This window comes from Hemiscyllium ocellatum, chromosome 5, assembly GCF_020745735.1.
Source record: "Hemiscyllium ocellatum isolate sHemOce1 chromosome 5, sHemOce1.pat.X.cur, whole genome shotgun sequence".
Lineage (NCBI taxonomy): Eukaryota > Metazoa > Chordata > Chondrichthyes > Orectolobiformes > Hemiscylliidae > Hemiscyllium > Hemiscyllium ocellatum.
In genome coordinates this window covers 135,988,347-136,001,034 of record NC_083405.1, presented here as the reverse complement: position 1 = coordinate 136,001,034, position 12,688 = coordinate 135,988,347, and the positions used below count along the sequence as shown (strand labels likewise).

The following is a 12,688-nucleotide window of genomic DNA, read 5'->3' as shown; positions in this document are numbered from 1 at the left end:
TAATCCCTGGATCCATTCTAGAGTCCTTTCTGAAGCCCCTCTAATGTCTTCATATCCAGTGCCAAACACGACATGTAATCAGGAGGGGGGAGAACAGAGAGCCCACCGATAATACCACTAGACTATTTATTCAAGAGACCCAGTTAGTGTTGGAGAATCCACTTGGTGGAATTTGAATTCAATAAAAGTTTTGGAATTAAGAGGCAATGATGATGATGATTGTCAATTTTTTGGAAAAATCCATCTGGTTTGCAAATGTACTTTCGGGAGGGAAAACTTCTGACCAGGTCTGGCCTGCATGTGACTGCAGACCCTTGGTAATGAGATTGCCTCTTAACCGCCCTCAGGGCAATTAGGGATGGGCAATAAGTGCTTGCCTGGTCAGTGATGCCAACTTCCTACCTATGTACGAATAGGCTGAACCAGTGTTTTATGACACCAAGATAGCAAGCCAGACTGAATTGGACTCGCTGGTAAAAACAATGACTACAGATGTTGGAAACCAGATTTTGGATTAGTGGTGCTGGAAGAGCACAGCAGTTCAGGCAGCATCCATAGTGCAGCAAAATCGACGTTTCCCTTCATCAGGAATAAAGGCAGTGAGCCTGAAGTGTGGAGAGATAAGCTCGAGGAGGATGGGGGTGGGGAGAAAATAGCATAGAGTACAATAGGTGAGTGGGGGAGGGGATGAAGGCGATAGGTCAGGGAGGAGGGTGGAGTGGATAGGTGGAAAACAAGATAGGCAGGTAGGACAAGTCATGGGGACAGTACTGAGCTGGAAGTTTGGAACTAGGGTGAGGTGGGGGAAGGGGAAATGAGGAAACTGTTGAAGACCACATTGATGCCCTGGGGTTGAAGTGTTCCGAGGCGGTAGATGAGGCGTTCTTCCTCCAGGCGTTTGGTGATGAGGGAGCGGCGGTGAAGGAGGCCCACGACCTCCATGTCCTCGGCAGAGTGGGAGAGGGAGTTGAAATGTTGGGCCACAGGGCGGTGTGGTTGATTGGTGCAGGTGTCCCAGAGATCTTCCCTAAAGCGCTCTGCTAGGAGGCGCCCAGTCTCCCCAATGTAGAGGAGACCGCATCGGGAGCAACGGATACAATAAATGATATTAGTGGATGTGCAGGTAAAACTTTGGATGTGGAAGGCTTCTTTAGGGCCTTGGATAGAGGTGAGGGAGGAGGTATGGGCACAGGTTTTACAGTTCCTGTGGTGGCAGGATGAGAGGGTGGGTTGTAGGGAGGTGTGGATCTGACCAGGTAGTCACGGAGGGAACGGTCTTTGCAGAAGGCGGAAGGGTTGGGGAGGGAAATATATCCTTGGTGGTGGGGTCTTTTTGGAGGTGGTGGAAATGTCGGCAGATGATTTGGTTTATGCGAAGGTTTGTAGGGGGGAAGGTGAGCACCAGGGGCGTTCTGTCCACTGGATTCACAACATGATGACATTAAGCATTTGATAACCCTCAAAATTGCTCAGTTGTTCCTAACCAGACTTTATGAATGACAGGGTGAAGGTGAGGACTGCAGATGCTGGAGAGTCTGAGTCAAAAAGTGTGGAGCTGGAAAGGCACAGCTGGTCAGGCAGCATCCTAGGAGCAGGAATGTCGATGTTTTGGGCATAAACCCTTCAGGCATTCCTAATGAAAGGCTTACGCCGAAAGCGTGAACTCTCCTTCTTGACTTCTTGACACACTTTTTGACTTCTTGACTTGACCTTAGACACCCAAGTTTATAACTCAATACATTGTTAATTAATTTTGTAACTTTAGCAGAACACAGATGACCGATATGGTAATCTAATTAATTCTACAATCTTTCAGTAATGTATTTGATAAGGTTCCCCCTGGTAGACTGATGGAGAAAATGAAGTTGCATGGGGTCCAGGGTATACTGGCTAGATGGATAGAGAACTGGCTGGGCGGAAAGGGACAGAGTAGTAGTGGAAGGGAGTTTCTCAAAATGAAGACCTATTACCAGTGGTGTTCACAGGGATCCGTGTTGGGACCACTGTTGCTTGTGATATACATAATTTGGAGGAAGGTATAGTTGGGCTGATTAGCAAGTTTGCAAATGACACTAAGTTTGGTGGAGTTGCCGCTAGTGAATAGGACTGTCAGAGAATGCAGGAGAAAGTGAGGACTGCAGATGCTGGAGACCAGAGTTGAAAAATGCTGGAAAATTACAGCAGGCCAAGCAGCATCCGAGGAGCAGGAGAATTGACGTTTCGGGCATAAGCCCTTCTTCAGGAATGAGGCTGGTGTGCCAATTGGGTTGAGATAAAAGGTAGGGGGCAGGGAATTTGGGGGAGGGGCACTGGGAATAGGATAGGTGGAAGGAGGGTGGTAGGCTGGAGAGGTCAGGAAGAAGATTGCAGGTCAAGAGGGCGGTGCTGAATCTGGGGGTTGGGATTGAGATAAGGTGGGGGGAGGGGAAATGAGGAAACTGGAGAAATCTATATTCATCCCGTGTGGTTGGAGGGTTCCTAGGCGGAAGGTGAGCCTCTCTTCCTCCAGGAGTCGTGGCCAGGGTCTGGCGATGGTGGAGGCCAAGGACCTGTGTGTCTTGGTGGAATGGGAGGGGGTGTTGGTGTTCAGCTACGGGCGGTTGGGTTGGTTGGTGTGGGTGTCAGAGAATGCAGCAGAATATAGAGAGATTGGAGAGTTTGGGCAGAGAAATGGCAGATAGAGTTCAATCCGGACAAATGTGAGGTGATGCATTTTGGAAGATCCAGTTCAAGAGTGAACTATACTGCAAATGGAAAAGCCCTGGGAAAAATTGATGTACAGAGAGATCTGGGTGTTCAGGTCCATTGTTCCCTGAAGGTGGCAATGCAGGTCGATAGAGTGGTCAAGAAGGCATATGGCATGCTTTCCTTCATCGGACGGGGTATTAAGTACAAGAATTTGTCAGGTCATGTTATAATTCTATAGCACTTTGGTTCGGCCACATTTGGAATACTGCGTACAGTTCTGGTCGCCACATTACTAAAAGGATGTGCATGCTTTGGATATGGTGCAGAGGAGGTTCACCAGGATGTTGCCTGGTACGGAGGGTGCTAGCTATGAAGGATTATTTTCATTAGAAAGATGGCAGTTGAGGGGGGAACCTGATTGAGGTCTACAAAATCATGAGAGGTATAGACAGGGTGGATAGCAAGAAACTTTTTCCTCGAGTGGGAAACATTCCTAGGGGTCATGAGTTCAAGGTGAGAGGGAAAAGTTTAAGGGAGATATGCATAGAAAGATATTTACCCAGAGCGTGCTAGGTGCCTGGAACGTGTTGCTAGCAGAGGTGGCAGAGGCAGGCACGATGGTGTCATTTAAGATGGATGTAGACATACATGAATAGGCAGGGAGCAAAGGAATACGAAAATAGACGACGGGTTTGGAGGGCCGAATGCCTGTTCCTGTGCTGTAATTTTCTTTGTTATTCTAAAGCATTCTCCTGCCCAAAAAAACCCAATAGAAAACAGTTGACCCTCTAGTTTGTCTTTCTCCTCCCTTGATGGACCATTTCAGCATGCAACCAGCTGCAGGTCTCTGAGCATAGCAACATCTTGATGCTGGTTCGTATACACTGTGTTCTTGAAGCAGTGATTAACCTGCTTTGTTTTTCCATCCCAGTCCCCAAGAGCAAACCTGTTTTTGTTCTTTTTTTTTGAAATGCGTTATTGTTCAAAGTTCAGTTCTCAACTGCAACTCTGTTTCAAACCAAAGATGATAAAAATGAAAAAAAAAATGATATTCTCAACAAATGTTTTTCAGACTTTTGTTATAATATCCTTGCTTTTGTACTGTGGTACTCTAAATTACGATTAATAACACTCAGCTATCCAATTTGATTCATTATCTCATTCTCAACTTGCCCTTCCCACTTCAATGATTCATAGATTCTCCTGCTCCTGGTTCCCCTTTACAATGGCAGGTATATTCTGATGTTTTAACACCTGTCAAACAGATGCCTCTAGAACCCAGGTCTTGTGGCTCAGAGGTAGAAACACAGTCATTACGCCACAAGACCTGAAAGTATTTTACATAAACCTGTTCAAACATGTGACACATTTCCATCGCAGGTTGGGCTTGATCCTTCACCCCCTGGCCTGGAGCTAGGGAAAGTACACTACCCCTGTGCCACAAGCATTGCACCCCTTACTTTGTGTTCATTCCAACATTGATCATTTCCCACTTCTCTGAATTAAATTTCATGACCATTTACCTGCATATAAATCCTCTAGGTGTATCACTGTCCTTCTGACTATCCTATTCACAATACTTGCACCTCAGCAGCTTTGAGCTCAAATTATGATAGATGACCAACTAAACTGAATTAGCTGAAGCATAAAGAATATTGAGGTGAAAGCATAGATGCATTTAAAGGTGGATTTACTTCTGTAAACATAGCTGTGAGAAAGAAACTTTCAGTACAGGTCGTTCAGCTATAAAGCATGTTTTGTCAGTGCCAATTAGCTATAATAGAATTGATGAATTGTGGGCATTGTTTGGATAACATGAATGTTTTACTAAATGAGTATGGTGATTTTCTATTAGTCCGCTTCTACAGCGCAATTTGCTACAGTAGTTTCCCATAGTGTGATTTTTCTATAGCGCGAGGTCACAGAGGAACACAATTGTCATGTTATAGCAGACTGACCTGTACTTGAGCCTCAGTTGCTTATTAACTCTGACATGAATATCAAGAATGAAAGGAAGGAACTGAGTATATGTTCATGTTGGCTGATTCTACAGAAGATGGAAAGTAAGCTGTGAAGAGAAGCAAAATAAAATAAACTGGGTAATTGAGTCAGAAATTAGCAGATGAAGTTATGATATGGGGAGACATGAAATTATCCACTTTGGTTGAAGATGGAGAAGCAGTTTTAAAAAAAAAATAAAGAACCCAGAGATCAGTAAATGTAGTTTTGCAGGGTTTGGAATTGGTCCTTGCACATGTAACATGCAGATATAGCAAACACCTTGGCATGCGTTTTCTGTCATTGGATGTGGGCATTGCTGTATCTGGTGCCAATCCTTAATTACTCTTGAACTGAGTGGCTTGCTAGATTATTTCTGAGGGCATTTAAGGATCAATCACATTCCTGTGGATCTAGAATTGCATGTGGACCAGATCAGGTAAGGACAGAAATCCACTTCCCAAGAGGCCAGTAGTGAAGCATGTCGGGTTTTATCAGTATCAACTATAGTTTCAAGGTCAGCATGACAGAGTAGTTTTCAATTGCAGATTTAATTAATTGAATTTTAATTCCAACAGCGGCTTTGATAGGACCTGAACCTGTGATGTCGAAGTACTGTTCTTTAAGGAGATACATGGGAATTTAAGAGACATGGGAGTAAGGAAATAAAATTAAGATTCGATTAGATTAGATTCCCTACAGTGTGGAAACAGGCTCTTTGGCCCAACAAGTCCACACCGACCCTCCGAAGAGCAACCCACCCAGATCCATTCCCCTACATTTACCCCTGACTAATGCACCTAACACTACAGGCAATTTAGCATAGCCAATTCACCCAACCTGCATATCTTTGGACTGTGGGAGGAAACCCAGGCTGACAGAGGAAGAATGTGCAAACTCCACACAGACAGCTGCCCAAGTCGGGAATTGAACCCGGGTCCCTGGCGCTATGAGGCAGCAGTGCTAACCACTGAGCCACCGTGTAATTGTTCAGCCATGATCTTGCTGAATGGAATAGTAGGCTTCGTGACGTTATCCTCCTGTTTAGATCTTGTATAGTGGAGTATATGCTGATAACGTTGGATGAAAAGAAACGATAGGAAGCTCACATGCAGCTTAAATGCTGGTCTGGGTGTGGTTACATGGAATAGCCTATTTCTGTTCAATAGTATGTAACTATCCAGATGCTGAACGCTCGCACGTAGATCTTAACTCTCTCAGGAAACTTCTGATTTTCTGGCTGTTTTTCATGGTCATTGGAGTAATATTTGCCCTTCCTTTTACTTGCCTTTATCCTGCAGAGTTGTGGTGAGCAACAGTCCCAATTTGAACTACCTGAACCTGACTTCCTGCCGCTGCCTCCCCCGTGGGCTTAAACGCGTCTACCGAGGCGAGGATGAGATCTCCCACTTTGTCAACAGATTGCTGGAAAGCACAAAGAACAGCAGCGCGACAGTGAGCGTGGACCACGAGGGGCAGTTGTGAAGCAAGTGGCCTGCTCTCAAATACCAGCAAAGGCTATGTTGCTCATCAATGAGTGGTGTGACTGACTCACTTTCTTAAACAAAGTGCATGCGCGCGCGTGCATATAGGTTTATCTGTGTGTATGTGTATGCACACATCTGTGCCTCCAGCTCCCTCCAAAAAGTTCAAAGCACAATCAGTAAATAAAAAATGTTAAAAAAAATCTGTGCTCCAATTTGAGATCAGTTTCAAGCAGTAAAGACTGCACAGTTAGAAATCATCAAACAACAATACCAAGTAATAGATATACTGAAACAGAATTGTTGGACTGTACTGGAGGTATGGTGCTTTGTTGATGTTGAGGAAAATTTGCAAGGTTAATGTGACTTTAAAAGTAACAGCCCAGACAAGGAACGCTGTAACTGAGCCTGGTTTGAAGTGTAGAATAAGGGTTCTTTTGAGATTGTATGCAGCAGCTACAAAATTCTGCTTCCTCTTTTCTAAACTGCTGAATGTAGACTGCCAACTGGTCTCCCATCCCTATAAGTCCATTGTACAATTTAGTATTTTTTAAACCACTTAATAGGAACACTGTTGGGAAGGGGAACAGGTAGTGCCTTGTTTGTTTCTCTGTAGCCATCATCTTTTTGTAACCTCATGCTTAAATCGAAGTTCTTTCCTCTTCTCGACGGTGCTAAATGGTCATTTTATTTATATACTTGTGTGGAAGAGCAAAGGTCATGTTGTGACTATTTGAATCATGGTGTTTTCCTGAAAATATCAAATCAAATTCAAAGTTTTTTATATAATGTTTTGGGCTGTGGCGTTTTCATTCTCAGGAAAAGTAAGGTAGCTTTCCTAAATGGTTAAGCAACCGTGCAGATTGGGTGCTAGATACATTCCTCCCAGATTACATGGAGATTAGCCTGGCCTGGAATTTCTTTACACAACCAACAACCCTTCCTCCAGGGATGAGTTGTTTAAAGGATTTTCAAAGTCCTGCTCCAGAAACCAGTGTAAGAACCTGGGCTGGGAAAGTGCTAGACCTGGCAGTTGCATCCCATAGCACACTCTTGTGTCAAGAATTGCATGTGCTGATTGGCACGTGGTTAAGAGCCATTGAGCTGTCATCCCATTAAGTTCCTTTGTGAGCTGGAGGAGGCACATTGGCATTGGTGGGTGATGTTCCAGTGAGAACAGGAGAGCATTCCAACTACTACAATGTTCAGCAGCTGAAAAACCAGCTTTTATGATCTTGCAGTATATATTCTACAAAAATGTTTTAGACTCATTAATAAAGTCAATGTATAGATAAATGGAATATGTAAATATACATATATCATTAAATATTTGTAAAATTTAATTATTTAGTTATTTCCATTTTTAAATTAGAATGTGACCAGAAGATTTGATTACAATATGATCATGATGGATTTTGATTAAACAAGGAAAATGTGCCAGAATGGTTTAGTATTTTTTAAAATTCTTTAAATTCTTTTGTGGGACATGGGTGTTGCTGGCTGGGCCAGTATTTATTGCCCAGCACTAATTGCCCTTGAGAAGGTGATGGTGAACTGCCTTCTTGAACTGATGCTGTCCATCTAAACAATGCCATTTTGGAGGGAATTCCTGGATATTGACCCAGTGACACTGAAGCAAAATATTTCCAAGTCAGGGTGATTAGTGACTGGCAGTTAGTGATGTTCCCATGCATCAGCTGCCCTTGTCCTTTTGAATGGTTGTTGGTTTGGAAAGAGCTGTCGAAGGGTATTTGGCAAATCTCTGCAGTGCATCTTGTAGGTGGTACACACTGCTATGACTGAACAGTAGTGGTGGAGGGCATGGAAAATTGTGAATGTGCTAATCAAATGGGCTGCTATTTCCTGGATGGTGTCAAGCTTCGAGTGTTGTTGGAGTAGCTTTCTTCCAGGCAAGTGAAAAGTCATCCATCCTACTAACTTGAGCCTTGTAGATGGTGGACAGGGTCTGAGGAGTCAGGAGGTGAGTTCCTAGCCTTTGACCAGCTCTTGTAGCTAGTGTTCATATCGTGAGTCCAGTTGAGTTTCTGGTCAATGGTAACCTCCAGGATGTAGATTGTGGGAGATTCAGTGATGATAATGCCATTGAATGTCACCAGGTGGTTAGATTGTCTTTCATTAGAAATGGTCATTGCCTGGCATTTGTGTGAGCTGAAAATGTGTTGCTGGTTAAAGCACAGCAGGTTAGGCAGCATCCAAGGAACAGGAAATTCGACGTTTTGGGCCAGAGCCCTTCATCAAAAAATCTCATTCCTGATGAAGGGCTCTGGCCCGAAACGTCGAATTTCCTGTTCCTTGGATGCTGCCTAACCTGCTGTGCTTTAACCAGCAACACATTTTCAGCTCTGATCTCCAGCATCTGCAGACCTCACTTTTTACTCTGGCATTTGTGTGATATAAATGTTACTAGCTGCTTTCTGGCCCAAGCCTGGATATTGCCAGATCTTAATGCATTTGGATATGGGCAGCTTCAGTATCTGAGGAGCTGTAAATGGTGTTGAACATTGCAATCATCATGAACATTCCTAATTCTGACATGATGAAGCAGCTAAAGATGGTTGTGTCTAGAGCTTGGAGCTGAGGTGGCTGACTTCTAACAACTACAACCATCCTCCTATGTGCCAAGAAGGATGCCAACCAACAGAGAGCTTGCCCTCTATTCCGATTTATTCCTGTTTTGCTCAGGTTCTTTCATGCCACACTTGGTCGAATACAGCCTTGATGTCAAGGTCTGTCACTCTAACCTCGCCTCTGGAGCGCAGCTCTTTGTTCATATCAGAACCAAGGCAGTGAGGTCAGGAGCTGGCTGGACCCACTGAGGTGATTGCTGAGCAAGGGCTGCTTTATAGTACTGTTGATGACACCTTCCATTACTTTGCTGACTATTTAGAATAGACTACTGGGAGTAATTGGCTGGGTTGGATTTGTTCTGATGTTTGTGTATAGGAATTTTCCACATTGTTGGATGCCAGAATTCTAGCTGTAGTGGAACATCTTGGCTAGAGGAGCTAGTTCTGGAGCACAAGTCTTCAGTACCACCAAAATGTCAGGGCCCAAAGCCTTTTGTATCTACCCCTCCAACCATTTCTTGATATTGTGGAGTGAATTGAATTGACTGATTGGAGGAGAGGGATAATTCACTTGGCACATCCGGCTGAAGATTGCTGCAAGTGCTTCAGTCTTACCTGTTGTACTGGTGTGCTGGGCTCTTCCATCATTGAGGTTGGGGAAATTTGTGGACCTGCCTCCTCCAGTGAGTTGTTTAATTGTCCACGACAATTCATGATTGGTAGTGGCAGAACCTCCGAGTTTAGATCTGATTTGCTAGGTCTTTCAATCACTTATTGCTTATGCTATTTGACACGCAAGTAGTCCTGGGAGCTTCACCAGGTTGACACCTCATTTGTAGTTTTGCTCGATCCACTGAATCAGGGTTGATCCCGTGGCTTGAGTTTTTGAGTGGGGGATGTGCTGGGCTATGAGATTGCAGATTGTGCTGAAGTACAATTCTGCTGTGCTGCTTGTTCACCGTGCCTCATGAAATCCCCATCTTGAGTTCCTACATCTGTTTGAAGCTGGTTCTGTTAATTATTGGTGACTCTGCCAGACAATATGATAGAGTTTATTCTCAATGTGAAGGTAGGACTTCATCCTCTCAATGACTGCAGTGGTCACTTTTAATGATACTGTAATGGACAGATGCTCCTTTGCTGTGGAGATGCTGGTTTTGGATTGGGATGGACAAAGTCTCAAGTCACCAGCCACCAGGTTATATTCCAACAGGTTTATTTGAAATCACAAACTTTTGGAGCGCTGCTCCTTTGTCAGCTGAAGTGAGTCTCTAAAAGCTTGTAATTTCAAATACATCTGATTCTAGTCCAACAGGTTTATCTTGTGGCAGCTTGGTAAGGATGAGGACAAGTATGTTTTCCTCTTCTGTTGGCTTTCTCACCGCTTGCTGCAGATCCAATCCAGCAGCTATGTCCTTTAGGACCTGACCAGCTCAGTCAGTAGCACTGCTGTTGAGCTACATCTTGTTGGTGGACATTGAAGTCTCCCAATTAGAGTACATTTTGTTTCTTTGCCACATTCAGTACTGCCTCTAACTGTTCAACATGGAGGAGGAGTACTGATCTGTCATTCAAGGAAGGACAGTATGTGATAATCAGCAGGAGGTTTCCTTGCTGCCGATGTTGTGACTGTGTAGGACATTGGTTAAGCCACGTTTGGAATACTGTATTCAATTCTGGTCTCCCTGCTACCCCACCACCAGAGATATATTTCCCTCTCCACCCCTATCTGCTTTCCATAAAGACCATTCCCTCTGCGACTACCTGGTCAGGTCCACGCCCCCTAACAACCCACCCACCCCTCCTGGTACCTTCCCCTGCCACCACAGGAATTGCAAAACTTGCACCCACACCTCCCCACTCACCTCCAAGACCCCAACGGAGCCTTTCACATCCATCAAAGTTTCACTTGCCCATCCACACATGGATTTACTGTATCCATTGTTCCCGATGCAGTCTCCTCTACATTGAGGAGACTGGACGCCTAATCACAGAGCGCTTCAGAGACCGCACACCCCGTTGCTGAACATTTCAACTCCCCCTCCTACTCTGCCGAGGGCATGCAGGTACTGGGCCTCCTCCGTTGCCACCCCCTTATCACCCGATGTCTGGAGGATGAACACCTCATCTAATGCCTCAGGACCCTCTAACCCCATGGCATCAATGTGTACTTCACCAGTTTCTTCATTTTCCCCTCCTCTCTCCTCCCTCCTCCCCAAACTTATCCTAGTTCTATCCTTCCAGCTCAGCACTGTCCTCATTACCTGTCCCATCTGTCAATCTTCCTTCCTACCTATCCGCTCCACTCTCCTCTCCTATCACCTTTGCCCCCACCTCCAGCCACCTATTGCACTCTGCCCCCAGCCCTATCTCCCTCCCATTTATCTCTCCACCTCGTGCCTGATGAAGGGCTTTTGCCCGAAACATCGATTTTCCTGCTCCTCGGACGCTGCCTGACCTGCTGTGCTTCTCCAGCACCACTCTAATCTTGACTCTGATCTCCAGAATCTGCAGTACTCACTTTCGCCTCATTGATTTTAACCTTACAGCAAATCCTCTTCTGAGGATGCTCACCTTGAAGAAGTTCTCCTCCTCTGTCTACAAGGATCTGAGTGAGTCCCTCTCTCACTGCAACCCCCAAGTCATCTCCTCTGCCCTGAAGCTCTTCAACCACGTTTTGAAACAGACTTGCTACCCACAGCCACATCTCCTTCCTCAGTGCCTGCCTACGGAGCCAACTGATCCCATGTGGACTTAGAACCACATTTGGAACAACGCAATTTGAATCTGAACAGGACAACCAATACAGACTACAAATTCAAAACCTCCACCAACGGTTCTCCTTCCGGATCCTCCACTCCACACTCGCAGCTATCGCAGCCACCTTAACCTCTCTACAGTCAGCTATGCTTCAACTGAGGGCCACACTCTCTCAGAACTACAAAGGACCCAAACTGTATTATATCCTCAGAAGAATTCATACACTCAATACACCACCCTGTGGCCCAACATTTCAACTCTTCCCTCCCACTCTGCTGAGGACATGCAGGTCCTGGGCCTCCTTCGCCGCCGCTCCCTCACCACCAGACGCCTGGAGGAAGAACGCCTCATCTTCCACCTCAGAACACTTCAACCCCAGGGCATCAATGTGGACTTCAACAGTTTCCTCATTTCCCCTACCCCCACCTCACCCTAGTTTCAAACTTCCAGCTCAGCACTGTCCCCATGACTTGTCCTACCTGTCTATCTTTTCCACCTATCCACTCCACCCTCCCCCGTCCCCGACCTATCACCTTCATCCCCTCCCCCACTCACGTATTGTACTCTATGCTACTTTCTCCCCACCCCCACCCTCCTCTAGCTTATCTCTCCACGCTTCAGCCTCTCTGCCTTTATTCCTGAAGGGCTTTTGCCCGAAACGTCGATTTTACTGCTCCTCGGATGCTGCCTGAACTGCTGTGCTCTTCCAGCACCACTAATCCAGAATCTGGTTTCCAGCATCTGCAGTCATTGTTTTTACCTAAACAATATTTCTGCACCATTTTAAACATTAAAAACTGTAAGGACAACAAATTTTATATTCCCACTCCTCGAACGTTCCAGAAGCTTGCCTTGGCTTCCGGAACTGCACGGCCACCATCAGCCATGAGGCTGCGCCATCCGCCATCACCATGGTGATCGATGATGTCATTTCTGCCCCTGCTGACTGGCATTTGCAGCCACGGCTGCTGGTCAGACAACCATGATCGCCATGGGATCTGCCACCACCGAGATCAAAACAAGGCCCAACTGAAACCATACTTCTGCCCTGCCTCCCTGTTGCCGCTGCCGCAGCCACTTCACCCCCTCCAATATCTCACACGCCACGCGTTCTGTGACTTCCACTCCCTTCATGGCCACTGCCTCAGCCACTTCCACCCCCAACATCAC

The 12,688-nt window shown here is 45.6% G+C and overlaps 1 protein-coding gene across 2 annotated transcripts in view; it reads left to right on the top strand.

Annotated features, from left to right (window-relative positions):
• Nucleotides 1-7,513, top strand: part of fbxl6 (F-box and leucine-rich repeat protein 6) — a 53,726-nt gene extending 46,213 nt beyond the window's left edge. For both annotated transcript variants that reach the window (XM_060825231.1, XM_060825230.1), the window contains exon 10: nt 5,988-7,513. In XM_060825231.1, the coding sequence (XP_060681214.1) occupies nt 5,988-6,171 (184 nt within the window). In that variant the 3' untranslated portion in view covers nt 6,172-7,513. The remainder of the gene's footprint in view (nt 1-5,987) is intronic.
• Nucleotides 7,514-12,688: the final 5,175 nt, after the last annotated feature.